At 44.2% G+C, this 24,776-nt stretch overlaps 2 protein-coding genes across 2 annotated transcripts in view; both read right to left on the bottom strand.

The window, feature by feature from the left end:
• Positions 1-20,398, bottom strand: part of NACC2 (NACC family member 2) — a 130,392-nt gene extending 109,994 nt beyond the window's left edge. The window contains exon 1 of the mRNA XM_075120545.1: positions 20,308-20,398. The gene's annotated coding sequence lies outside the window, so the exon portion shown is untranslated. The remainder of the gene's footprint in view (positions 1-20,307) is intronic.
• Positions 12,699-20,446, bottom strand: TMEM250 (transmembrane protein 250). Its single transcript, XM_048823157.2, has 2 exons — positions 20,308-20,446; positions 12,699-13,301 (listed from the first exon to the last, which is right to left on the bottom strand). Exon 2 carries the CDS (start codon positions 13,166-13,168, stop codon positions 12,749-12,751), a length of 420 nt encoding a protein of 139 aa, XP_048679114.1. The 5' UTR covers positions 13,169-13,301; positions 20,308-20,446; the 3' UTR covers positions 12,699-12,748.
• Positions 20,447-24,776: the final 4,330 nt, after the last annotated feature.

Below are 24,776 nucleotides of genomic sequence, written 5' to 3'. Positions count from 1 at the left end.
GATTTATATTGATTTAAGAGTGTCCGCACAGGGGTTGCACTAGTTTATCTAAATTACTTTAAAACCACACCTTTAGTTAAACTGGTACAATTTTGCATGGAGATAAGCCCCACATTAGTGTGCATCAGGGATTAAACTCTGATTTAGAGCCACCAAAGCAGCAAAAATTCAGAGCAAACCCTGACAACCCTAGCCCTCGATATCCCTTAAGCACAGTTTTTAGTAGCTGAATAAAAATATCTTGTACTTAGCAATTTTCATTGGCTTATTACTGGACAAAAACTTTGCTTTGAACTGACATTTTCTGGGCATGACGACTGCTTTGAAGCAGGAAGAGAAAATTAACATGGTGAATTGGCTGGTGAAGAAATGAGATGAGTGTTTTTTTTCCCCTTGGCAACATAGCTGTCCAGGGGCTATGGAAACGTTGTTTGGCTAAACAAAGATGTTAAAAGATAACAAGGCTTCATTTTTCCCAGCAGTGTCTTCACTCGAACTGCTGTGTCACTGTGCAAAAGCATCCCTAAAAGCCTTTCCTGGGAGTAAACACACCTTGTTAGTTTTCACAGCTTCCAGAAAAAAAAAAAACAAAAACAAACCCCAAGACCTTGCCTATCACCGTGGGTTAACTGCATTGGGAATGATAGCTTAGGGAGTGAGCTCCAGGCCAGACTGTCCCTGTTTGTGATGAACAAGTAGGAGAGAGCAGAAGGAAGCTGAGCCCCTTGGATTTCCTGGCACAGGAGTCAGCCACAATCACAGCTCTTCTAAGCACAGGGACTGTTCTCTGTTAGCACTCCCAAGGGCTCCACCACCCGAAATGTGGCAGGGAGGGAGCACGGCTTTGCCGTGCACCATCCACACTGCACCCTCCTAAGGGAATGCGCAGTAGAAACACACACACACACACACCCCCGCATGCTGAAGAGCTCCAGAAGCAGTCGTGGCAATACCTCCTGGTGTCCTGCTTGATTGGCGTGGGTCCACGCAGCCCCTGGGTAGGGCTTAGGCCTACAAGATAAACCTGGCTCTTGAGCCCTGTCTACAAAAAGGAAATTCATATCCTGACGTAATTACCAGTGTGCTAACCCCTAACATGGACACTATTGCAACTAGTGCAAGGCATGGCTTGCACAAATGCTGCTTGATCTTGCAATATGTAGACTTAACATCAATATGGTTGCAATAGTTTGAATTTCCTTAGCACATACAGGGCTTTTGTAAGCAATCCAACATGACAAGGAGTGGGTTGTTACTAAGACGGTTGCATCTCTCAAGTGCTTTGGGAGTCACAAGGCCATGAATAACACGCTTTCAAGCACAGATAGTCTTATAAATGTAGCACACCTACAGGACTCCAAACTCATTAGTTGATCAAATGCCTCCTTTTATCTATCCCATTGTATGGCTTGCACCACACTACATCTTGCCCTGTCTACTAACTAGAAACTTAAGGATTTACTGTACCAGATCAGAGACAAGATCCACCAACTCCAATATCCTGCCTCCAGAAGCGGCCAACACCTGGTGCTTCAGAGAAGGGCTTCTCAAACTTTTTCACAGTGTGGACCATGTCGCAATAGAAGCCACTGTGGCACCTCCCCAGCCATTGATGGAAGAGCGGGTGTCCTGCCCAGTCATCTGTCATCACGTAACTAAGCAATGGCAACTACAGCACTTGCTTGCATAGATGAATAACATTAGGAAAATAGTTCATGTATTTTTAGCTGTCTTTTAATACAACAGAGCAGCTGGATACAGCAAGGAGATGATTGAAGTAATCCCAGGGCTAGACCCTCCGCTGGTGCAAATTGGTTTAGCGCCACTTACTTCATTTGAGCTACACCAGTTTACACCAGCTGAGGATGTGGTCCCCCGTGTACAATTTGAATATCAACTAGTTAAGTTTGTCAAATGCATGAGGATGACAGATGCTGTATAAATACAAGTTGTTATGACTTGTCTAAGAACATGGGGCAGAATGGAATTAGCTTTTCACCAACTAATGCACTTACAAAGGGCTCATATACTGATTTTACTTCCACTAGTATATTTCCAGTGCCTTCAGTGGAGTTGCTGTGGATTTCCACTGGTGTAACTCAACCAGAATCTGGCCTGAGCTTGCTCTCTTACACAAAGAGCACATTATCGCCAATTAAAGCAGCCTGATTCTTAAAATGTTGAGAAGTGAAATGGTCAGCTTCATGACGTATGCTCAGAGAGCACACGCATTAATTTTGCTTAAATTAGTGATCCTGCACAGTACATGACTCTGAATGGGCCACGCCCACACACAGAACTCTGATGTCAGTACACCATTTTGCTCCTATCATTCTCATTCAAAAAAAGAAGAGGAGGACTTGTGGCACCTTAGAGACTAACCAATTTATTTGAGCGTAAGCTTTCGTGCGCTACAGCTCACTTCATCGGATGCATGCAGTGGAAAATACAGTGGGGAGATTTATATGCAGAGAACACGAAACAATGGGTGTTACCATACACACTGCAATGAGAGTGATCACTTAAGGTGAGCTTTTACCAGCAAGGGCGGGGGGGGGGGGGGCGGCAGTGATTATCAAGGTGGCCATTTCCAGCAGTGGACAAGAATGTCTGAGGAACAGCTGGGGGGCGAGGCGGGGGGCGGAGGGGGATGGAATAAACATGGGGAAATAGTTTTACTTTGTGTAATGACCCATCCACTCCCAGTCTTTATTCAAGCCTAAGTTAATTGTATCCAGTTTGCAAATTAATTCCAATGCAGCAGTCTCTCCTTGGAGTCTGTTTTTGAAGTTTTTTTGTTTAAGAATTGCCACTTTTAGGTCTGTAATCGAGTGACCAAAGAGGTTGAAGTGTTCTCCGACTGGTTTTTGAATGTTATAATTTTTGATGTCTGATTTGTGTCCATTGATTCTTTTACGTAGAGACTGTCCAGTTTGGCCAATGTACATGGCAGAGGGGCATTGCTGGCACATGATGGCATATATCACATTGGTAGATGTGCAGGTGAACGAGCCTCTGATAGAGTGGCCGATGTGATTAGGCTCCATGATGATGTCCCCTGAACAGATACATGGACACAGTTGGCAACGGGCTTTGTTGCAAGGATAGGTTCCTGGGTTAGTGGTTCTGTTGTGTGGTGTGTGGTTGCTGGTGAGTATTTGCTTCAGGTTGGAGGGCTGTCTGTAAGCAAGGACTGGCCTGTCTCCCAAGATCTGTGAGAGTGATGGGTCGTCCTTCAGGATAGGTTGTAGATCCTTGATGATGCGTTGGAGAGGTTTTAGTTGGGGGCTGAAGGTGATGGCTAGTGGCGTTCTGTTATTTTCTTTGTTGGGCCTGTCCTGTAGGAGGTGGCTTCTGGGTACTCTTCTGGCTCTGTCAATCTGTTTCTTCACTTCAGCAGGTGGATATTGTAGTTGTAAGAACGCTTGATAGAGATCTTGTAGGTGTTTGTCTCTGTCTGAGGATTTGGAGCAAACGCAGTAGTAACGCAGAGCTTGGCTGTACACCATGGATCGTGTGGTGTGGTCTGGATGAAAGCTGGAGGCATGTAGGTAGGCATAGCGGTCAGTAGGTTTCCGGTATAGGGTGGTGTTTATGTGACCATCGCTTATTAGCACCGTAGTGTCCAGGAAGTGGATCTCTTGTGTGGACTGGTCCAGGCTGAGTTTGATGGTGGGATGGAAATTGTTGAAATCATGGTGGAATTCCTCAAGGGCTTCTTTTCCATGGGTCCAGATGATGAAGATGTCATCAGTGTAGCGCAATTAGAGTAGGGGCATTAGGGGACGAGAGCTGAGGAAATGTTGTTCTAAGTCAGCCATAAAAATGTTGGCATACTGTGGGGCCATGCGGGTACCCATAGCAGTGCCGCTGATTTGAAGGTATACGTTGTCCCCAAATGTGAAATAGTTATGGGTGAGGACAAAGTCACAAAGTTCAGCCACCAGGTTAGCCGTGACATTATCGGGGATAGTGTTCCTGACGGCTTGTAGTCCATCTTTGTGTGGAATGTTGGTGTAGAGGGCTTCTACATCCATAGTTTGCCAGGATGGTGTTTTCAGGAAGATCACCGATGGATTGTAGTTTCCTCAGGAAGTCAGTGGTGTCCCAAAGATAGCTGGGAGTGCTGCTAGCATAGGGCCTGAGGAGGGAGTCTACATAGCCAGACAATCCTGCTGTCAGGGTGCCAATGCCTGAGATGATGGGGCATCCAGGATTTCCAATTTATGGATCTTGGGTAGCAGATAGAATACCCCTGGTCAGCATTCCAGATTTGTTCGGATTTGTTCTTGTGCTTTTTCAGGGATTTTCTTGAGCAAATGCTATAGTTTCTTTTGGTAACCCACACAGATCTTGGGAGACAGGCCAGTCCTTGCTTACAGACAGCCCCCCAACCTGAAGCAAATACTCACCAGCAACCATACAACAGAACCACTAACCCAGGAACCTATCCTTGCAACAAAGCCCGTTGCCAACTGTGTCCACATATCTATTCAGGGGACATCATCACAGGGCCTAATCACATCGGCCACACTATCAGAGGCTTGTTCACCTGCACATCTACCAATGTGATATATGCCATCATGTGCCAGCAATGCCCCTCTGCCATGTACATTGGCCAAACTGGACAGTCTCTATGTAAAAAAATCAATGGACACAAATCAGACGCAAAAAATTATAACATTCAAAAACCAGTCGGAGAACACTTCAACCTCTTTGGTCACTCGATTACAGACCTAAAAGTGGCAATTCTTAAACAAAAAAACTTCAAAAACAGACTTCAAGGAGAGACTGCTGCATTGGAATTAATTTGCAAACTGGATACAATTAACTTAGGCTTGAATAAAGACTGGGAGTGGATGGGTCATTACACAAAGTAAAACTATTTCCCCATGTTTATTCCATCCCCCTCCGCCCCCGGCTGTTCCTCAGACATTCTTGTCCACTGCTGGAAATGGCCCACGTTGATTATCACTACCGCCCCCGGCCCCCCCGCTCTCCTGCTGGTAATAGCTCACTTTTCCACTGAATGCATCCGATGAAGTGAGCTGTAGCTCACAAAAGCTTATGCTCAAATAAATTTGTTAGTCTCTAAGGTGCCACAAGTACTCCTTTTCTTTTTGCAAATACAGACTAACACGGCTGCTACTCTGAACTCTATATATAGAGTGTGAATATAATGTAACTAAAATAAAGGTCTCTTGTAAGGTATCATTACAAAGCTTATAACCTATTGAGTGTGGTCATCCTATGTGTATAAATGTATCACTCTTGTATCTGAAACTAGAAATATGAAATATAACTCTGAGGGCCTATTGTAGTTATGCAAAGTGTGGGCCATTAATGGTGATTTGGAATCTCGATGGTTCCCGTCAACCGGGACAATTGACTGTGGATGGCTCTGGTTGCAGGTAGGCCTTCCTGTGAGACAGGCTGGGAGGAATGAAGGCTTGGGGTCTGACAGGACATGTGACCATGTCACCTGAACTGGAATCCATCTTTAATCTGGTGCTTTCCCACTGAGAAGGAGGGGTGGGAATCCAGAGGGACAAAGGATCCCTGCCTTATGCAAAAGATATATAAATGGGTGGAACAGAACAAGGAAGGCAGCCATCATGAGGAATCCCCTAGCTACCACCTGAGCTGGAACAAGGGCTGTACCAGGGGAAAGGATTGTGCCCAGACTAGGAAGGTCTCCAGCTCCAGTCTGTGAAAGAAACTTACTGAAACATCTCTAAGGGTGAGATTTTATCTGTATTCAGTTTTTATTACTGTACTAGACTTAGTCCGACGTCTTTTATTTTATTTTGCTTGGTAATTCACTTTGTTCTGTCTGTTACTACTTGGAACCACTTAAATCCTATTTTCTGTATTTAATAAAATATCTTTTTACTTATTAATTAACCCAGAGTATGTATTAATACTTGGGGGGCCAAACAGCTGTGCATTTCTACCAGTGTTATAGAGGACGAACAATTTGAGTTTACCCTGTATAAGCTTTATAGAGGGTAAAACAGATTTATTTAGGGTTTGGACCCCATTGGGAATTGGGCATCTGAGTGTTAAAGACAGGCACACTTCTGTAAGCTGCTTTCAGTTAAGCCTACAGCTGTCAGGGGACGTGGTTCAGACCTGGGTCTGGCTCTGCAGCAGGCTAGCAGGTCTGGCTCAAACCAGGCAGGGTGCTGGAGTCCTACGCTGGCAGGGCAGGAAAGCAGGAGAAGTAGTCTTAGCACATCAGGTGGCAGCTCCCAGGGGGTTTCTGTGATCCAACCCCTCACAACCTCCTCTCCCCACAGCACTCTGTGGCTGATATTCTAGCTTTTGGGCAGTAGTAGTGGCTACGGCCTCTTTGTGCCCCTTATGGGAGGGTTTGGGTTCCTGGAGCCACATGAATGCTGCTCCAGAAGTTTATCTTTTCCTGCTTGCAATCGCCCTCTCCATACTTGTCTCCCTGGAGCCCATGGCTTCATTGGCTAGAAAACATTACACAAAGCTAACCAATTAGTGCAGACCAGAGCAAATCATGTTCAGCATCTATCTTGGATCTGTGTATGCAGCTGCCCATCACCCTACCATCTGAGTACCTTCTATGTAAAACCAGGAGCAATAACAACGTCCTTAGTAGATGTTATGGAGTCTCTGGCACTTCTCACTTTTTGCATCAACTGAGATTAACCCCACAATTGGTCATGGCCTAATTGACTGCTGAATCGTGATCACAATCTTGTAGTGCAGTCTCATCCCCACACAAGAGAGGGGCAGCAGCAGACAGCAACCTGTGCATCTACTCCACACCTGCAAGGGGATATGGCAAGACCTAAGTCATGTTAGAGCAAGGGACTGGGAGTCAGGACTCCTGGCTCTCCCAATAACTCCTTGGTGACTAACCTTCCTAATCATTAATTTACCCAGCTATAAAAATAGATATAATTACACTCACCTCACAAGGATGTCTGTGAGGCTTAATCACACTGGGCCTGATTCTCTACCGCCTCACACTTGCTGTAATAATTTACATCTGTGCAATGTGGATGGCAAACAATACCAGAGCAGAGTGGTAGTATCTTTGTAAAACAGAATCTCTAACATCTTCCCATTGGTTTAAACAACCAATCCATTCAGACATTAAAAAAAACAGTTTATTGAAGGTGGCATGTTTCATAAAGAACTCAACAGGCACTCAAGACACAGAGTTGTATCCATGTTTCAAAAGGTTAACATGGTGCAAATCAAACACTTTGCATTGTATTTTCTACATTCATCAGTTAAAGGGCAGAGCTAATGTGACTTTGTTACCACACATACAATCATCCTTGCCCTCAAGTCTGCTGTAACAGATTGGGAGTTCCTGCTTCAAAAACATAAAGGTCTTCTATTCCCTGCATATCTGAAACCTTCAATGACTTGAAAAGGAGATATCAAAGGGAGTTTTGGATGTGCAAAGACTGCAGGATTGGACCCCAAAGGGACATTGTCAGATCAAATACAGCCCAAAATGTTGGTCTGGTAAAAATAACCTCTCTCAGAACTTAAAACAAATAGAAATGCTTCTATGGTTTCTTTTTAAATTTCCCTGAAAGCATTTTGAAAACCAAACAAACATTAATCTGCAGTAGCCCAAAGAAGCAGCATGAGAGGATCAAGGAAAAACTGACTAAAAACAAAAGTGACAGTGACGAGTTTATCTCATTGTCCAAGATGAAACTGGAAAAGCGAAGCAAAAAGCACCAATGGTGAAAAGTTGGTTAAATTTTTCAAATCGTTTCAGTTTTAATGATCTCTAGTGTTATCTGTAATATAATGAACTTATTTTTTCTAATTATTTTTAATCTGACCATGTCTCTCTCTCTCTCTCTCTCTCATGTCTGAGAGTTTGGGAAACAGGAATAAATCCAAGGGAAAACTGATTTCCACAGTGGAGTAGGGTTTGCACATACCTGCTCAGGCTAAAATATTTCTGGCAACTGACATTAATTGGCTATTTGTCTGACTCCTAAAGACATAGGAATAAATTCCATCTTCTACCCATTTTATTATTTGGTCTGTTCTGATAATTTTTTTTCTTTTTTTTATAAAAAGGATTTTTGCAATGAAGAAAGCTTTATGAGAAAAAATTGCTTATTGAAAGCACACGCTTCACCATGTCGTTTACTCAGAGGCTCGTTCACCTGCACATCTACCAATGTGATATATGCCATCATGTGCCAGCAATGCCCCTCTGCCATGTACATTGGTCAAACTGGACAGTCTCTACATAAAAGAATAAATGGACACAAATCAGATGTCAAAAATTATAACATTCATAAACCCGTCAGAGAACACTTCAATCTCTCTGGTCACTCGATTACTGACCTAAAAGTGACTATTCTTCAACAAAAAAACTTCAAAAACAGACTCCAACCAGAGACTGCTGAATCGGAATTAATTTGCAAATTGGATACAATTAATTTAGGCTTGAATAGAGACTGGGAGTGGTTGAGTCATTATACAAAGTAAAACTATTTCCCTTTGTTTATTCCCCCCCCACCCCACCCCCGCCGTTCCTCAGACGTTCTTTTTAACTCCTGGAAATGGCCAACATTGATTATCACTCAAAAGGTTTTCTCTCCCTCCACCCCACTCTCCTGCTGGTAATAGCTCATCTTAAGTGATCATTCTCCTTACAATGTGTATGATAAACACCCATTTTTGTATATAAATCTCCTCACTGTATTTTCCACTTTATGCATCCGATGAAGTGAGCTGTAGCTCACGAAAGCTTATGCTCAAATAAATTAGTTAGTCTCTAAGGTGCCACAAGTCCTCCTTTTCTTTTTGCGAATACAGACTAACACGGCTGCTACTCTGAAATCTGTCCATAATATAGCTCTGGCTTGGTTAACAGGATTTTCCCCTCACAGCCCACCGTCACCTCCTTGAACTTGTAGGTCACCTTGAACATCTCAACTCCTTGAGAAAAACCTTTAATTAAAAGTAAACTTAAATGCTTAAAAACAAAATCCCTGTATTAAAACACTGATTACAATCCCAAATCGTTACCAAAATCTTACTTATTCAGCAACCTCCTAGGGATGTTGTGAGGATTAATTAGCTAGTGTTTGTAAAACACTTTGAAGATGAAAAGTGCTATATAGGTGCCAAATATTAGTCTATTCATGTACACCTAAAATGTTCAAGTTGACACATTTTAAAAATTTGAAAACTACTCCCTCTTCCTCTTACCTGCCAACATTGGTGTTCAAAGGCCATCATTTCCCCAGCTGCAGCTGATACAATGCATAGGTGATGGTGATGTTAAGGAATATAGGTCTTGCACTGGCTTAGGGCCTGTGACATAATATTTTTCCCTTTGTGTATTTAGTACCTTTCAAACAAAGATCATTAGCACTTTACAAAGGAAGGCAGGTATAATCTCCATTTTACAGATGTGGGAAATGAGTCAGTTTCAAGGATTTACCCAAGCTCTCAGCAATAGTGACACATCTGGGAATAGAACATAGGAATCTTGCTACTTGTTCGCCAGCTGTAATCACACCATGCATTTACAGCCTTCCAAGTTATCCACCTTTCCAGGAGAATCACAGAGTCCTGAAGTCAGGTCTTGGTAAGTGAAGCTTTAGGGCATTTTGACAGCAGACATTTGGGTGTAGGGAATAAATTGGGGGATCATTTTCATATATAGGGCACCATTTTCATCTACATTTAATCTTTTATGTGACCTTTTATCCTTGACTTGGTCTGCTCCTTTCCTTGATTTGATAAACATTTCCCTTTTACTTGACTTTAGAAGGACATTCACTTGATAAGTAATATCCAATTTTGGACACCGAGGGCCAGCATGGCGCTTTAGGAACACTGTAATGCACTGAAACACAGGGGTGCATATTTGGTGCCTGGCTCCCTGGATCAACAAGGACTGGGACTGCTGTAGATAGCTCATGCAGAAGATGGAACAGGTGAGGGGAAATCAAGACAGCACACTCTCCAGTGACCCCTCTTCTGGCTGTTATTTAAATAGGCACTGAAAGAGATCCCCTCTGCCAAGAGTTTCCACCTGACTTAAAGCCAGATTCTGTGATGTGCCAGCCAGGCACAGTTGGGAGGAGCACAAGTGGCTTTACCTGACTTTTGCAGCTGTGGGATTTTGGATGGTTTGGGGGCTGCTGGGGCCCCAGCATTAGTCAGAGCAGCTCCAAGGCTGCTGTAATTTATATTGCCTGCAGTGACTCCCTATGAATTGTCAGGGAGGCTAGGATAATCGGTGCCCAGAGTACTCCAACTCTAATCCTTCCTACTCCCTTAGGCTGGGAGCTGCATGGAGAATGGAGATAACAGGGCATTGTTATCCCACGTGGGAAACCGCCCTCCCTAGAGACCCGATACAGCTTTGCTAGAAAGGGTCTGCGCATTGGAGCCCAGAATCTGGGCCTCCAAATTTTGGGTGGGAGGATTGGGGAATGGAAGTATCACAGAGGATCTCCCTCCCTCCCATCAATTCTGGAAACTCATATATAAGAAACATAAGTAAGGCAGTGATACTGTCACGGAGGTCGCAGATTCCATTACTTTCTGGGACCTCCGGGACTTCTTCTGGGGCAGGGCTGGAGCAGCTGTCAGTCTCGGGGCTGCTCAAATCACAGTTGCCAGAACCTCTGACCAGTGGCTAACCCCTGGGCCACCAAAACAGCTGACCGGCAGCCAGCCAGAGTTGGGTCAGTCCCCCGGGGGCAGTGGCGGAGCTGGAGCAGCTGCAAGTCCCAACAGCATTGTGCGTTGTGGCCTTCTGTGACTTTTACTAAAAAATACCCATGACAAAATCTTAGCCTTAAACATCAGATATTACTAAAACAAATTAAGAATGTGCAAGGTGCTCAGACGCAAGGGTGATGAGTGCAGGTTGGGTAGCCAGATTTAATAAACACAGCAGTTGCGTGAGCTCTCCTAGAACAAAGCCCAAGGGGAGCAGTTACATGCAGAGTTCTGGCAACTACCACAGAGCATCAAGAGAACATGGTTCATGGCACACTGATTAACCACTTTGCTCCCATAGAAACGTCCCTCAGCTCCTGCAGTGCTGATCTAAGATTTATTCTGCAGGGACCCAGCCTTAATCAGCACCCTGTGGTCAGTCTGTATTATTGGATTATCAGACCGTATAAATAATTTCTGGTTTTGCTCTAGATTAAGGCTTCAGACAGAAGCATCCCTACTCTGCATCCGCAAATTTGCAAAACAAAAGGTCTACCACCAAAAGGCACTGTTCCCACAAGCTGCAACGTAAAAGTACCTTTTTTCTCAGCATATGAGTATGTATTGGACTCTGTGAAGTAACCCTACTGAAGGCAATACAAATACTGGACCACAAAAATGTTCTTTTCAATACATTAGTGACCTAATTCTCATCTCACTTACACTAACTTTATATCAGCATGACTCCATTGACTTCAATGGACTGAATTATAATGGTTTGAAAACAGAAACAGGTCTTGGTCTTTGTAGTCAACCTTCTTGTAAGGAATCAATCTGCAATTCCTTACAGAAAAATGGGGAAAGGGACAACATTCTAAGTTTGTTTTGAGTAAATGCTGGTAACTCTGAACAGACACTTTGGGCCAGGCACTGAACTCAGTTGCAGTTATGAGTAAATGGATTTCAGGGGAATTACCCCAGATTAAGATCGGTGTGACTGAGATCAGAACTTGTCTCTCGATTATTAAATCCACAGAAAAAGTTTCTAATTACTTGACCTTCCCCTACCACAACTGGTGGCAGAGCCAGAATATTTCCTCTATAATATTTAAGAATTCACAATGCTGCACTTTCAGATTTTGGTTAGTTTTCAAGTTCCCCTAAATGAAGGACACCATAGTCTGATCTCACTTGCACTGGTGCAATTCAGGAGTAACTTCCGTGAAGACACTAGAGTAAACCCAAAGTAAGAAAGATCAGAATCAGGTCCAAATATGTTTGGCATTAAGGAAGAGATGGAGATGAGTTACTCTAGGCCTATCATTTTCCAGTGATCTATTTGCCGAGGGTGGAATTTTCAGAAGCATTTAGCATTGGGCCTAACTCTGCTTCCATTACTTCAAATGGAATGATACGTCAATGTCAAGTGATTTTGGAAGATCCCACCCTAAATGCCTAGTGGGGAAGCCATTCAAAGCTATCAAAGCTGCAGACTGAGGTAAATAAAATATCAAAATGGTCCAAATACATCCCTGGTGTAAGTCTACTCAAATCACTGATGAATTTGGCCCAATATGTTTAGCAAAGAATAATGCAAAGTCCAGAATACATAGAGGGAGAAGACTGGGTAGATAGGACTATATATTACTTGTGTAGGACATCACTGAACATTTTTAGAAAGAGGAGACAGATGGATTAAAGGGGCAGGGTGCAAAATTATTTGACTTCCCTCCTCCAGTTAAATCACTGCCCTTTTCATGCCCACTGGAATAGTTCAGCAGGCTAGACTCCGATGAACTGAAAGGAAATGTATGTACTTTTCACTGTGCAAACAAAAATCGAATGTAGCCCACTTGCAATCAGGGATTGGAATTAAGCAGTACCCCAGCCCTCAAAAATAAAATAAAATTGAAATAAACCCAGTTCCAGAGACAGATACATGAATTTATCAAAAAACTAGCACTGATAAATAAATTTATATTTAAAAAAGGAAAAGGAGATATATGTTTGGGGTAGAGTAAGAGTCGCCTCCTGAGCCCACGTGCGCTCACTTTATTTACATATCCACAAACACCATGAAACACCAGCCCAGCCCCCCCACTAGCAGCATGGTCACGTGAATTCCATAGATGAGCAGTTCATTCATGAGGCTGAAGTCCACCCGCCTTCGCCCCAACAAGAGGAGGATGATGGAGAGTTTGTACTGGAAACGCAGAAAGATCCGGATGCCCAGGTACTGAAGGCAAAACAAGATAGAGAGTGCCACCCAGAGGATGGAGGTAAACAGGCTGCAGCTGAAGTACAGCAGGAAGCGAATGAATCCGTACATCCATCGGGATTTCAGATAGATGTCGAAGTTGTTGTACTTGGTGCGCACCAAGTGAGTGGTCCTTACTGGGCCACAGGCTGAATGCAGACATGTTGTGTGGGGGCCGTGGAAAGAACGGACACGGCGGGGAATGGGGATTACAGGCATCAGGCACCCCACAGTTCACAGAGTCCCAGAGCAGGATTTGCAGTGCACATATCAAATGTCATCCATTAATATGGAAAAGATTCGGCAACCTATGAATGCAAACTTTCTGCTGAATTTCCAGGAAGGAACAGGCCTGCAGGAAGGAACAGAAGGAAAACATGTTTAAAAAACTCCAGAGGGAGATAGAGAGCGTCTGGTGGATCTATTCCAACCTGGCTGCTATTTACAGCCCCCTTGCAAAACTCTATTCACTCGCTTGCCTGGGGTAATGTATTTTTTTCATGGGAAAGTAAAATATAATTTTTTCCATTACTGCCTAACTAGATGATTACAAAACACCCAATCAGCATGCTATCTAGATTCTAATATTAGCCTACCATCAACCTCACTATGGCAATGGAGTGGAGGCAAGAGGATTGTGTCTCTGAACTGGTATATTTTCATGACAATTTTGCAAGGTTGATTAACATACAGCACATCCTCTTAATCAACGGGGCATGATACTGCAACATGACCAGTCCTTACCCATGTCACTAGTTCCACTAATGTATGGGTTTTCATTTGATCCTTATTCACTTATAAGTAAAACTCTATTCGAGTGAGGATTTCTACGTACTGTGCAAATAAATACTGGGCACAGTAAAGACAATAGCAATTCTGGGCTCAATTTAAACCTTGCTAAGCATCACAGAATTGAAGGACTAGAAGAGACCTCTAGATATTTTCTAGTCCAGTCCCCTGCATTCAAGGCAGGACTAAATATTCTCTAGACCATCCCTGACAGGTGTTGTCTAACCTGCTCTTAAAAATCTCCAATGATGGAGATTCCACAACCTCCCTAGGCAATTTATTTCAGTGCTTAACCACCCTGACAGTTAGGATGTTTCTCCTAATGTCCAACTTAAACTGCTTAAACTTGCTGCAATTTAAGCCCACTGCTTCTTGACCTATCCTCAGAAATTAACGAGAACAGTTTTTCTCCCTACTCCTTATAATAATCTTTTATGTACTTGAAAACTGTTATCATGACCCCCTAGGTCTTCTCTTCTCCAAACTAAACAAACCCATCTTTTTTCCCCCTAATCTTCCCTCACAGGTCATGTTTACTAGACCTTTAATAATTTTTGTTGCTCTTCTCTGGACTCTCGCCAATTCGTTCATATCTTTCCCGAAACGTGGTGTCCAGAACCAGACACAATACTCCAGATGAGCCCTAATCAACGTGGAGTAAAGAGGAGGAATTACTTATTGTGTCTTGCTTACAACACTCCTGCTAATACATCCCAGAATGAGGTTTCCAACAAACAAAACGAAAACAGTGGAACATTTTGCAAGAAAAACAAAGCAATGTGTTTTTTTCACACTGTACAGGATGTACGTCCCTTTGCTTGGATAAGCCTTGAGGGCTCACTGTCATGGCAATTCCCTGTGCTCCATAGTTTTAAAAGATATTTACCTACCTTATTTCTCCCTTCATATTCTACAAAGATAAATGAAATATCCTTAGTCTTACGCAGTTTTTATGATTTAAAATCATAACATGTTTCCATGTAACCTTTGTTATTATTTGACAGTGATGAGCATTAGTCTGTTAGCTGCTCTCCGTTTCACCTCATGCTTCTAATGTGCCAATTTCCAGGAATTATCAGATGACAAAACACTAATCAGACAATGCCATTAAATAATGGGGAACTTCCCTAGCCTTCTTTCACACCCCGTAACATTGCTTCTTGTTATTACTTCGCATCTCACAGCTGGAGAAAGTTCAGACACACAGGCCTGGAAAGTTCTCTCTTTTGCTGAAGAAGAAATACTATCATTGCTAGGACTAACAAGAAATTTCACTTTATTATTAGAGCATCCTTTGAAATTAATTTCTATTATTACCAAGGCTACTATTAGTTATTATAAGGTTATAATACCTTATATGCCAGGATATTAAAGTACCCGTACTTTACAAACCTCAGAACAGCCTCATTAACTCAACGTGAGACTTTGGGCAAGTCATAACCACCCTCCGCCTCAGTTAACCCTGTAGAGATAATAATCCTGACCTATTTAATGGGGCCATGTATTGTTGCACTGTTTAAGGTGAAATCCCCAAGTAAATTCTGCCTAATAACCAATGAACAGTATGACCCAGGGGCTTAACAGAGAGGAAAATTATTGGTGTTGTGGTTAAGTTATTTGGGAGATCTGGGGGTCTGCTCCTGGGTCTATCGGGGCATCCTATATGACCCTGAACAAGTCGCCTCCCCAGTCTTTGCTACAGCTTCCCATCTGTAAAATGGGAATAATACTTCCCTACTTCACAAGAGTGTTATAGGAACAAATTTAGTAAAGTGCTCAGGTACTATCATGAGCACTACAGAAAAACACTACAGAAAAAGCCCATAACATACAATTAATTCAAGTTTCTAAAGTGGTTTGAGATCCTTGGGTGAAAGACAATACATAGATGTACAGCATTATTATTCTAACCATATTATGAATTATTCTTAATCTTGTGATTAAGAAAATGAAGTATCTTTCTAACAGATGATGTTCTAGATCACTAAAACTTACACATGATCGTATATGTAACAATGTGCTTCTACACACTATACTGCTTTTAAGTGATTTTTTTAAATAAAAATATTGTTAATGGACAAATTGCAAAACTTAGAACTTGATATATTCCTGTATTAGATATGACAGTATCAACAACATTCTATATATTATTTTTATTGTATTTTTAAAAATATAATCTCTTTTTGAATACCGTCAATTGGAACATTACTGAACATTCTAAAATCCTTCCCTAAGGCCCTGTTCCTGCAAACTCTTATGCACCTACTTAATTTTACTCAGCTGAGTAGCCCCACTGAAGTCAATTGAACTACTTACCTACTTAAGAGTAAGTACATTCGTAAGTATAGAGGGTCAGAGCATTAAAAAACCTGATTTCTGTATCTGCTCTGCCCTGTCCATGAATACCCCCCTTTTTCATGGTATGATGCTGGGGTGTAGTTAAGATACTGGCTTTATGTCTGAGCCTTGTCATAGAGGAAGAGTTGTTATTCTCTACCGTGAAACAATCAGCAGGTTAATCTGAGATCTGCTCCAACAGCTGAGCTAACCGGGTCATTTAACAGCAACAGCTTGTTCTCATTTGCATGCTGCTGTGCCCATCATGTAAACATTTAATGGGTCTACGCTCTTAGATAAGATTAACACGACACTGGATCAGCTGTGGGAGGGGGTGTTGTAAGATGAAATGTAAACTTTTAAGAACAATACATTTTTAATGACATAACCATCCATTCGGCAAAAGGTCAATAATCCGTTGACTTTTCTGGATCTCATTTAACTCTTGCAATGAAATAATATTTGACATTTTCCAGTGCCACCTGACCAGCTAGGTACAGTGAAAAATATTGCTAGGGTGTTTCACAGCTCCACAACTTTCTAAGTTTGAGTTGATCTAAAAAATAAAAAAATAAGTTTCACCTTGCTGACTGGAAATATTCATAACTTCCAAACTACTGAAACAACTGTCTTGTTATTTATCTCACTGAGACTTTAAAAAAAAAATCAAGCCAAGTCTGAAGCAGATATATATTGTAGTTTATTGCATAGATGGCAGTCTTATGTTATACTGTACATGGTACCAATTTGACAAATAATTTATGTTATAAAGAGAAACTTCTATTAAGGTATAAGCTCAAGGAACGGAGTTAATGTCAAGCTTCCAGCTGTAGCTTCAAAGGAACCACTCACTTTTAAAGTTCAGCATGCACATAAGTGAGTTCATGACTAGGGCCTAACGCTGAAATTGTAGACCCTTAGGTGCTTGATCTTTCAGGGCAGGTCTACACTTAAAACACGGCAATGGTGCAGCCGTAGTGCTTCAGTGAAGACACTACTATGCCAATGGGAGAGCTTCTCCCATCGGCATAGTCTATCCACCTCTGCAACAGGCAGTAGGTATGTCAACAGGAGAAGCCCTCCTGTCAACATAGTACTGTCTACACCATGGTTTAGGTCGGTATAACTGTGTCGCTCAGGGGTGCGGATTTTTCACATCCCTGAATGACACAGTTATAGCGAGGCAAGTTTATAGTGGAGACCTGGCCTCAGCCGTAACACTGAATTAACACTAGTTTTCTGCACGGATATAACAAATTATGTTTCACATATCTACAGCACCTTTCTTCCCAAAAGCTACTGGATCTGTGTGGAGGAAGGTCCACTGAAATCATTAAAGTTCAGAACAGGTGCAAGGTTCTATTCACATGGATCTAACTAATATGGGCCTAAATTCATCCACCTCCACAAATTACAATTGCCATAGGGATAGAAAAGATCAACTAGCTAGTGCACAGTACCTTGCACAAAAGAGGGAGAATGGAAATTTTTCCCAGGAACTATTAGGCAACCTCCCCCTCTTACTATAGTATGTTTAATGCCCATTACAGACCATACAGGACAGAGTCAAAATTGTTAATCTTAGTCTTTAATGCTAGGCACCAAAATTTGTATTTAGGCACATACACATGAAAGTTTAAGTTCCTAACTATGCATTTGGATACCTAACTTTATACACCCTATTTTGAAGATTTTGCCTTTTTTTTTTTTTTTTAAAGATCTGTTGTTGCAAGGGAGTATCTACCTCAGAAGGATGAAAAACTGAGTCAACCCTTTCTGGATTTGATACTGTGGTTCTGGGAATTTCAACTCAGAGGCTTAGACCATCCCCTCCGGCTGGCTCAGTGCCAGTCTGGATCCAAGCACTCATAACACAAAAACCCCTCACCGTCATTGGCACCCTTTGCCATGGTGTCAAGCTAAAGATCTGAAAGTCACTGAAAACTGACCCCCCTTCTGCCCTTTCAGACATTTCCCTGCTAGCTAAGGTAGATGGGGGAATGCGTGTGCACACATGTAAAGTGCTGCTGCCCATGATGATCCCATTCTGTGGGTAAATGGAGGCATCAGTCTCCAAGGCAATCAAGCTGGCACATTTTATTCTCTCTTGCTATAAAGGGTGCTCATGATGAAAATGCTATAATTACCTCCTATAACACCAACTCTACTAGAATCACACTAGATTAGGTCCAGTGTTGTTTAATATATTTATTTGTGATCTGGAAAGGGGGGTAAACAGTGAGGTAGCAAAATTTGCAGATGACACAAAATTCTTTAAGTTAGTCAGGCCCACAGAGGCTTGCGAGGGACTTCAGAGGGACCTAAACAAGCTTGGTGAACGGGCAACACAACAGCAAATGAAGTTCAATGTAGATAAATGAAAAGTAATGCACACTGGAGGGGAAAATTATACTCCTCATACACCTTCTAAGATTCTAAGTTAAAACTATCAATTCAGGAAAGGGAGCTGGGTGACACCGTGGCCAATGAAGACCTTCGCTTGGTGTGCGGCTGTGGCCAAAAAATCAAACACGATGTTAGGATGCATAAGGATTGAGAAAGAGAATACAGAGAGTATTACAATGTCATTCTGTAAATCAATGATGTGGTCTCATCTACAATATCATGCGCAGTATTGGTCACGCCCCCCCCCCCCCCCCCCCAAAAGGATAATCCAGAATTAGGAGTTCAGAAAAGAGTGACGAGAATGATCAATGGCCTGGAAAAACGCTCAGCTGAAAAGAGATTTACAAAACTTGGATTATTTACCTTACAAATAAAGAGGGAACATGAAAAAAAACTGTATAAAATAATGATAGCAGATCAGGAGTTAACAAAATTTTGGAGAGATAGTAAACCTCATGCTTTTTCTAATTTGAGAGATTAGGAGACGGGCAGATATTCCCACATGTACCTAATACGAGGTTTCTTACACCTTCCTCTAAAGCAACTGCTGCTGGCCACTATCAGATAGGAGACTAGACTAGATGGGCTGTGGGTGATCCAGTCTGGCAATGCATATATTCCTATAAGTATATACATATATAGACATACACCATTATATGTACACACGGACACCAAACACCACACTATACGCGCACACATATTTGGCAGAGCACACTCACACCATCAAAGAAGCTTCTGCGAGATGAGGAACCAGTTTGGTGCAGCCACAAATCACAACATAGCACTGGACAGAATGACATTTCCTAGCAATAACCTGATATCAGAGCAACACGGGCTACTGCAATACCCATCCAGAGAACAAGCAGATGTGGGCAGGGCCACCTCCCTTAGAGAAGGATTAACACACAGTACACACACATACGTACACACACCTTACCCAATCTACTATCCCAAGGCCCTACCGATTACCTTCCTCCACATCCCTTTGCTCCCATCTCTTTCTCCCCTCCCTTTTGCATTCTCTCTGTGGCCCATGCCCTCCTCCCAACTATGGGGAGATAGGATAGAGGTCTATAAAACCATGAGTGGGGTGGAGAAAGCAAATAGGGAAGTGTTATTTACCCCTTCAAATAACATAAGAACCAGGGGTCACCACATGAAATTAAGAGGCAGCAGGTTTAAAACAAACACAAGGAAGTACTTCTTTACACAAGGCACAGTCAACCTGTGGAACTCCCTGCCGGCGGACGTTGTGAAGGCCAAAAGCATAACTGGGTTCAAAAAGAGAATTTGATAAATTCATGAAGGGGAGTCGTGTGTAGCTTGAGAGCCTACCTCTCTCACCAAGAGAAGGTGGGCCTGTAAGAGATATTACCACCCCCACCTTGTCTCGCTGATATCCTGCGCGGGACACAGCGACACCAGCACTGCGTACGCAGAGGAGCGGTCCACAAATGAGACGCAAGGCGGGTGAGGTAATATCGTGTATCGGCCCGACTTCTCTCGGTGAGCGAGACAGGCGGAGCTCTTCCGCCGGTCGGGGGAAGGCACTGGGCGTGTCCCAGCCGAACCCCAGGGGGAAGAGGTGGTTTCGCAGGAGGGGTAACCCGCACTCTAAGGGGCCGCTCAAGGCGGCGTGGTCAGTTAACAACACTGCAAAGGCCCACGGGGGGCAGGGACGCAGCCCCGTGCTCCCGGTATCCCTCGCCTCTCACTGGCAGAGGCCGACAAGCGGCGGGTCACTGGGCCATCGCCCTATTCTCTCCCTCGGGGGCACCGGCCTCCCCCGCCCGCCCCAGCCGCCGCACCCTGGCGCTGACACTCACCGCGCTGCCCATGGTCCCGGGCCGAGTGGCCGCCGCTACTGGGGACAGGTGTCCCGGGCCCGGGGGGGGCCCGGGCCTGAGGTCAAGCGCTGCTATGCGCATGTGCGGGCCAGCGGCGCTCGGGGCTCCAACCGGTACCGGCCGAGGCGACTGAGGAGGGTGGGGGGAGGTTGCTGGCGCGGAATGATGATGTCATCATCGAGCGCCTCGCCTCCCTGAGGACAGCCGCAGAGGAGCCGCGAGGGTGGGGGGAGCCTGTCGCCCGGGCAACGGGGGAGGGACAAGAACAGGCGGGGCGGGGCAAGGGGGTTTCACCCAGGGGAGTGGGGGGAATAGTGGGGGAAGGGAGGATTGGGGTAACGGGATGGGGAGTGGGGCAATAACGGGCGGGAGGGGATAAGAGCTTGGGGGCAATAACGAGGGGAGGGTAATAATGGGGGGGATAGAGGGGGCAGCGCTGGCGCGAGCTGTTGCCCCCCGTTTCTCGCTATCCCATTCCGGGGCTGCCCCCCAGTTTCCGCTCGGCAGAGGACAGCTGGTCCCCGCCCGCAGGGGAGCGGCGGCGGGTGATTAACGGCCGCCCAGAGCCGCAGCGTTTCGCCCGGGGGGGCGCCGCCGCCGCCGCTGGCTGATGCGCGAGCTCGGGGGCCGGCGGGCGGGAGCGAGCGAGCGAAGCGCCGAGCTGGCGGGCTCGCCGCCCCTCCCCTCTCCCGGGCTCTCTTCCCGGTAGGGGACAGCGCCGGGGAAGCCCGTCGGCACCAGCTGCTGGGCCCCCCCGCCCCGCAGCCGCCTGGAGCGCTCCGCGGGGCTGGCGCGGTTGTTGCAGGAACGGAACCGTTTGACTCTCGGGCGCGGTTCGTGTTGTGTACTTTCCCATGGGCGAGGGCTCGAAGGGCGCCGCGGACAAGGCAAGAGGCTGGAGGCGAAGCCACTGGCTCAGTGGACTCTAGAAACCCGCGGAGAAGGTGGACCTTTCCCAGCCTTTGGAAGGGTTGGTTAGTTACGCCTCGGGATCGTTGTATTTTCATAAATCTCGAGCTCTGTTGACAGATACATGGATACAAATAACCCTGAGCCGCGTCTTCCCCACTTCAGTCAGTGAAGTCGCACCAGGGTGCATTTAGCCCCGTCTCTTTTTTCAGTTGCACCCAGCCCAGCCTTTCCACCTCCTTCAGTGAACAATTTGAAACGAGCTTTCGGTTTTCTCTATACATTCGCCTCTGAAACGTTTCATTACTACATTTTTATTTAGCCAAAACCGTACTGTGGAGAATTGTCAAACGAAATTTCAACAGCAATAATATTATGTTTCCTCCTGTGGATTTGTGTGCAGTGTTATTTCGGAAGTTCTTTTAAATAAAAATACTCCAGGCTCCTGATCAAAACAAGATGCATGCAATGCTCTTTCAGACCCCACTCTGGCATAGATAAAAAAGTATGTACCTCATCAGTGACTACTAGAATAAAATGTATTTTGACTTCCCAAGATCTTTCCTTATGCTTGTAGTTCTCATGTGTTTGTGTAGGCATTTGGTGGAGCAGGGCCAAGAAAAACAGAATTTGTCAAACAGCAGCAAAACATTTTTTTTCTAGAGTGATCCCACTGGACAACATATTTGGCTAAATTTAGATTAAATAAAATGTAATTTCTTAAAACATACAATACCACAGCGTGATAGGAGAAATATATCAGCCAAAACAGGTAGATTTGATTTTTTCAAAGACGGGTGGAACTCTGTCCTATGGGCTCTATTCTGACCTTTCATATTCTCACAAATAGGTCTTTGTATTCACAATACAACTTGTAGAGGGCCAAAGGGTGCCTGCTATAAGTCTTCCCCCCTCCCCTCTCCCACTGTATAACACTTCTTACAATTAGGAGTTTTAAAATTCATGTATGGATATGGGGAAAAAACATTCCTCCTCTTAGTATGAAAGAGCCAGATCATGCTTTTCAGCTGTCTATGTCACGATATTTTTTAAATGAAAGTTTCACAATGTTGCTTCAGTTACTGTTGCTGCCATAACAGTGGTGGGAGTGCTAGTGTAGGCAATGATCCGAAGACTGCTGCCATTTTAAGTAGTGTGTTGTGTTCAAGCTGCTCAATGTATGTCTGCACAACATGGTGCTTAAGATAGTGGATGCCAGTGCTTTGGGGGCAGGGATCATCTTATTGTCTGTGTTTGTACAGCGCCCAGCACAGTGGGGCCTTGGTTTATGACTGGGGCTACTAGGTGTTACTGCAATACAAATAAATAGTAGTAATAATAATACATTAGCACTCCCACTCTTGCTGTCTTTGATGATTTTGTAACAGTGGTAGCAACCCCATGACATTGTTAGGGGGAAAAATGTAGACATGATGTTCCCTGTGATAACCCTTAAGAGGCAACAGATAACTCAAATTTAAATTAATGGAGTTTCTAACATGTAGTGCTGTTAGGGGGAGAAGGGGCAGAGAGGGAATTGCCCACATCCAAAGAGAGCAATAGGTGTACCCTTTCCAGTGAATTGATATCCACCTGGCCCCATAGAATCATAGGACTGGAAGGGACTTTGAGAGGTCATCTAGTCAAGTCCCCTGCACTCATAGCAGGACTAAGTATTAAGGGGATCTCAAACTCAAATCACTACGAGGGCCACATGAGGACTAATACATTGGCCCGAGAGCCGCATCACTGACACCTTTTCATATAAAGATACAAAAGCCTGCCCCTGGTCCCGCCCCCACTCTGCCTCTTCCCACCCCTTCCCTGCCCCTATTCCAACCCCTTCCTCAAATCCCCGCCCCTGCCCCACCTCTTTTCCGCCTCCTCCCCACTCCCTCCTGGAAAGTGCTAAGCGCTGCCAAACAGCTGTTTGGCGGCAGGAAGCACCTGGAGGTAGGCAGAGGAGCGGGAATGTGGCACACTGGGGGAAGGGGGTGGCGGGGGAGGGGAGCTTGGCAGCCGCAGGAAATAACTCGGGGAGCTTGGTGGGCCACAGCAAATAACTCTGCGGGTTTCAAACTCTGTGTTTGAAACCCCTGATCTAGACCATCCCTGACAGGTGTTTGTCTAACCTGCTCTTAAAAATCTCCACAACTTCACGAGGCAATTTATTCCAGTGCTTAACCACCCTGAAAGTTAGGAGGTTTTTCCTAATGTCCAACCTAAACTGCCTTTGCTGCAATTTAAGCCCATTGCTTCTTGTACTGTCCTCAGAAGTTAAGGAGAACAATTTTTCTCCCTCCTCCTTGTAACAACCTTTTATGTACCAAGCATGGCTCCATCAGGAGCAAACTAGATAGAATATTAAGTAGGATGCTACTGCTTAACTTGTCCTAGCATATAGAGCCACTCAGAAATGTCAAGCATTACAAAGATCATGACTGAAAAGCCATTTTCTAGTAGATTAGGCCCAAGATTTGATCTACGTTAAACCACAATACATTTAAGCACAGATTCAGTCCAGTTCATCCTGTGATTTCAAGAACTGACCAACGTGCTGTGGCCTGGAAGAAGGCCTTCAGAAGTAGGGCAGTGTCTTGGCCTGGTTCCAGATGGTGTCTATGTGCAACTGGAATGGTCAGAAGAAGTTTCTATATTAAAAACAGTAGGAAAAGAAAATGTCTTCCCTACTATTTTCTCTAGTCTTAACAAAGGAACTACTTTCCAGTATGGAAGGATACAAAACTCACATCAGTCCCCTGTAAACATTAAATAATAATAATTTGAGCCATGTGCAAGCCATGATCCCAGAAAAGCTGAGAGAGTATCGACTAAGATGGCTGCGTCATATGAGACAACGAGATACAGTTATGTTGGCCAAAGAGTACAAGATCTAGTAGTCATGGGAAGACCAAGAAAAAGGTGGTTTGAGATGGTGAAGGAGTACATGAAGAAAGTTGGTGTCAGCTTGGAAGCCACACTCGACAAGAACACTTGGAGACAAAAAACAACATCCACAGACCCCAATTAATGGAACAAGGCAAAGAACAAGAAAAGTTTGAGCCACCTGCTAATACCAATAAGCCATGCCAGTCATTAGAGGTTACAGCCACACTGCATAGGCTGTTGAAAGCACAGGACCAATATCAGTGTACAATAACTTACAAATGCATATACTGTCTTGTGGGTTATTGCAATATTCTCTCTATTTTCTGTCTATACTGGAGACTATTTTTAGCCTGCATATAGGAAGAGAGACAAGGGTTCCTGATGTATGCTGTGGGAAAAAGTATACCAAGGGTAATAGGGCAGCCTTATATTCCTAGAAAATTGCCCTTTCTATTTCTCCCACATACCTTCTGGTGGGACGGAGAAGAGGAGATGCAAAGTTCACAGATTTTTCCAATAGCACAAAACTGGAAACATCTGTTCAATGACTAATATTAGCAAGACAGCAGCCTTCCATTTACCTCCCTCGGTCATTCCCTGCAATTAACTCTCAGGAACTGGAGCCCACAGTGAGGGAACGAGAGAAGTAA

The sequence above is a fragment of the Caretta caretta genome, chromosome 16 (assembly GCF_965140235.1).
Source record: "Caretta caretta isolate rCarCar2 chromosome 16, rCarCar1.hap1, whole genome shotgun sequence".
NCBI classification, from domain to species: domain Eukaryota; kingdom Metazoa; phylum Chordata; order Testudines; family Cheloniidae; genus Caretta; species Caretta caretta.
Note: the sequence above shows the minus strand (reverse complement) of the source record. Positions and strands in the feature narration are given on the sequence as shown.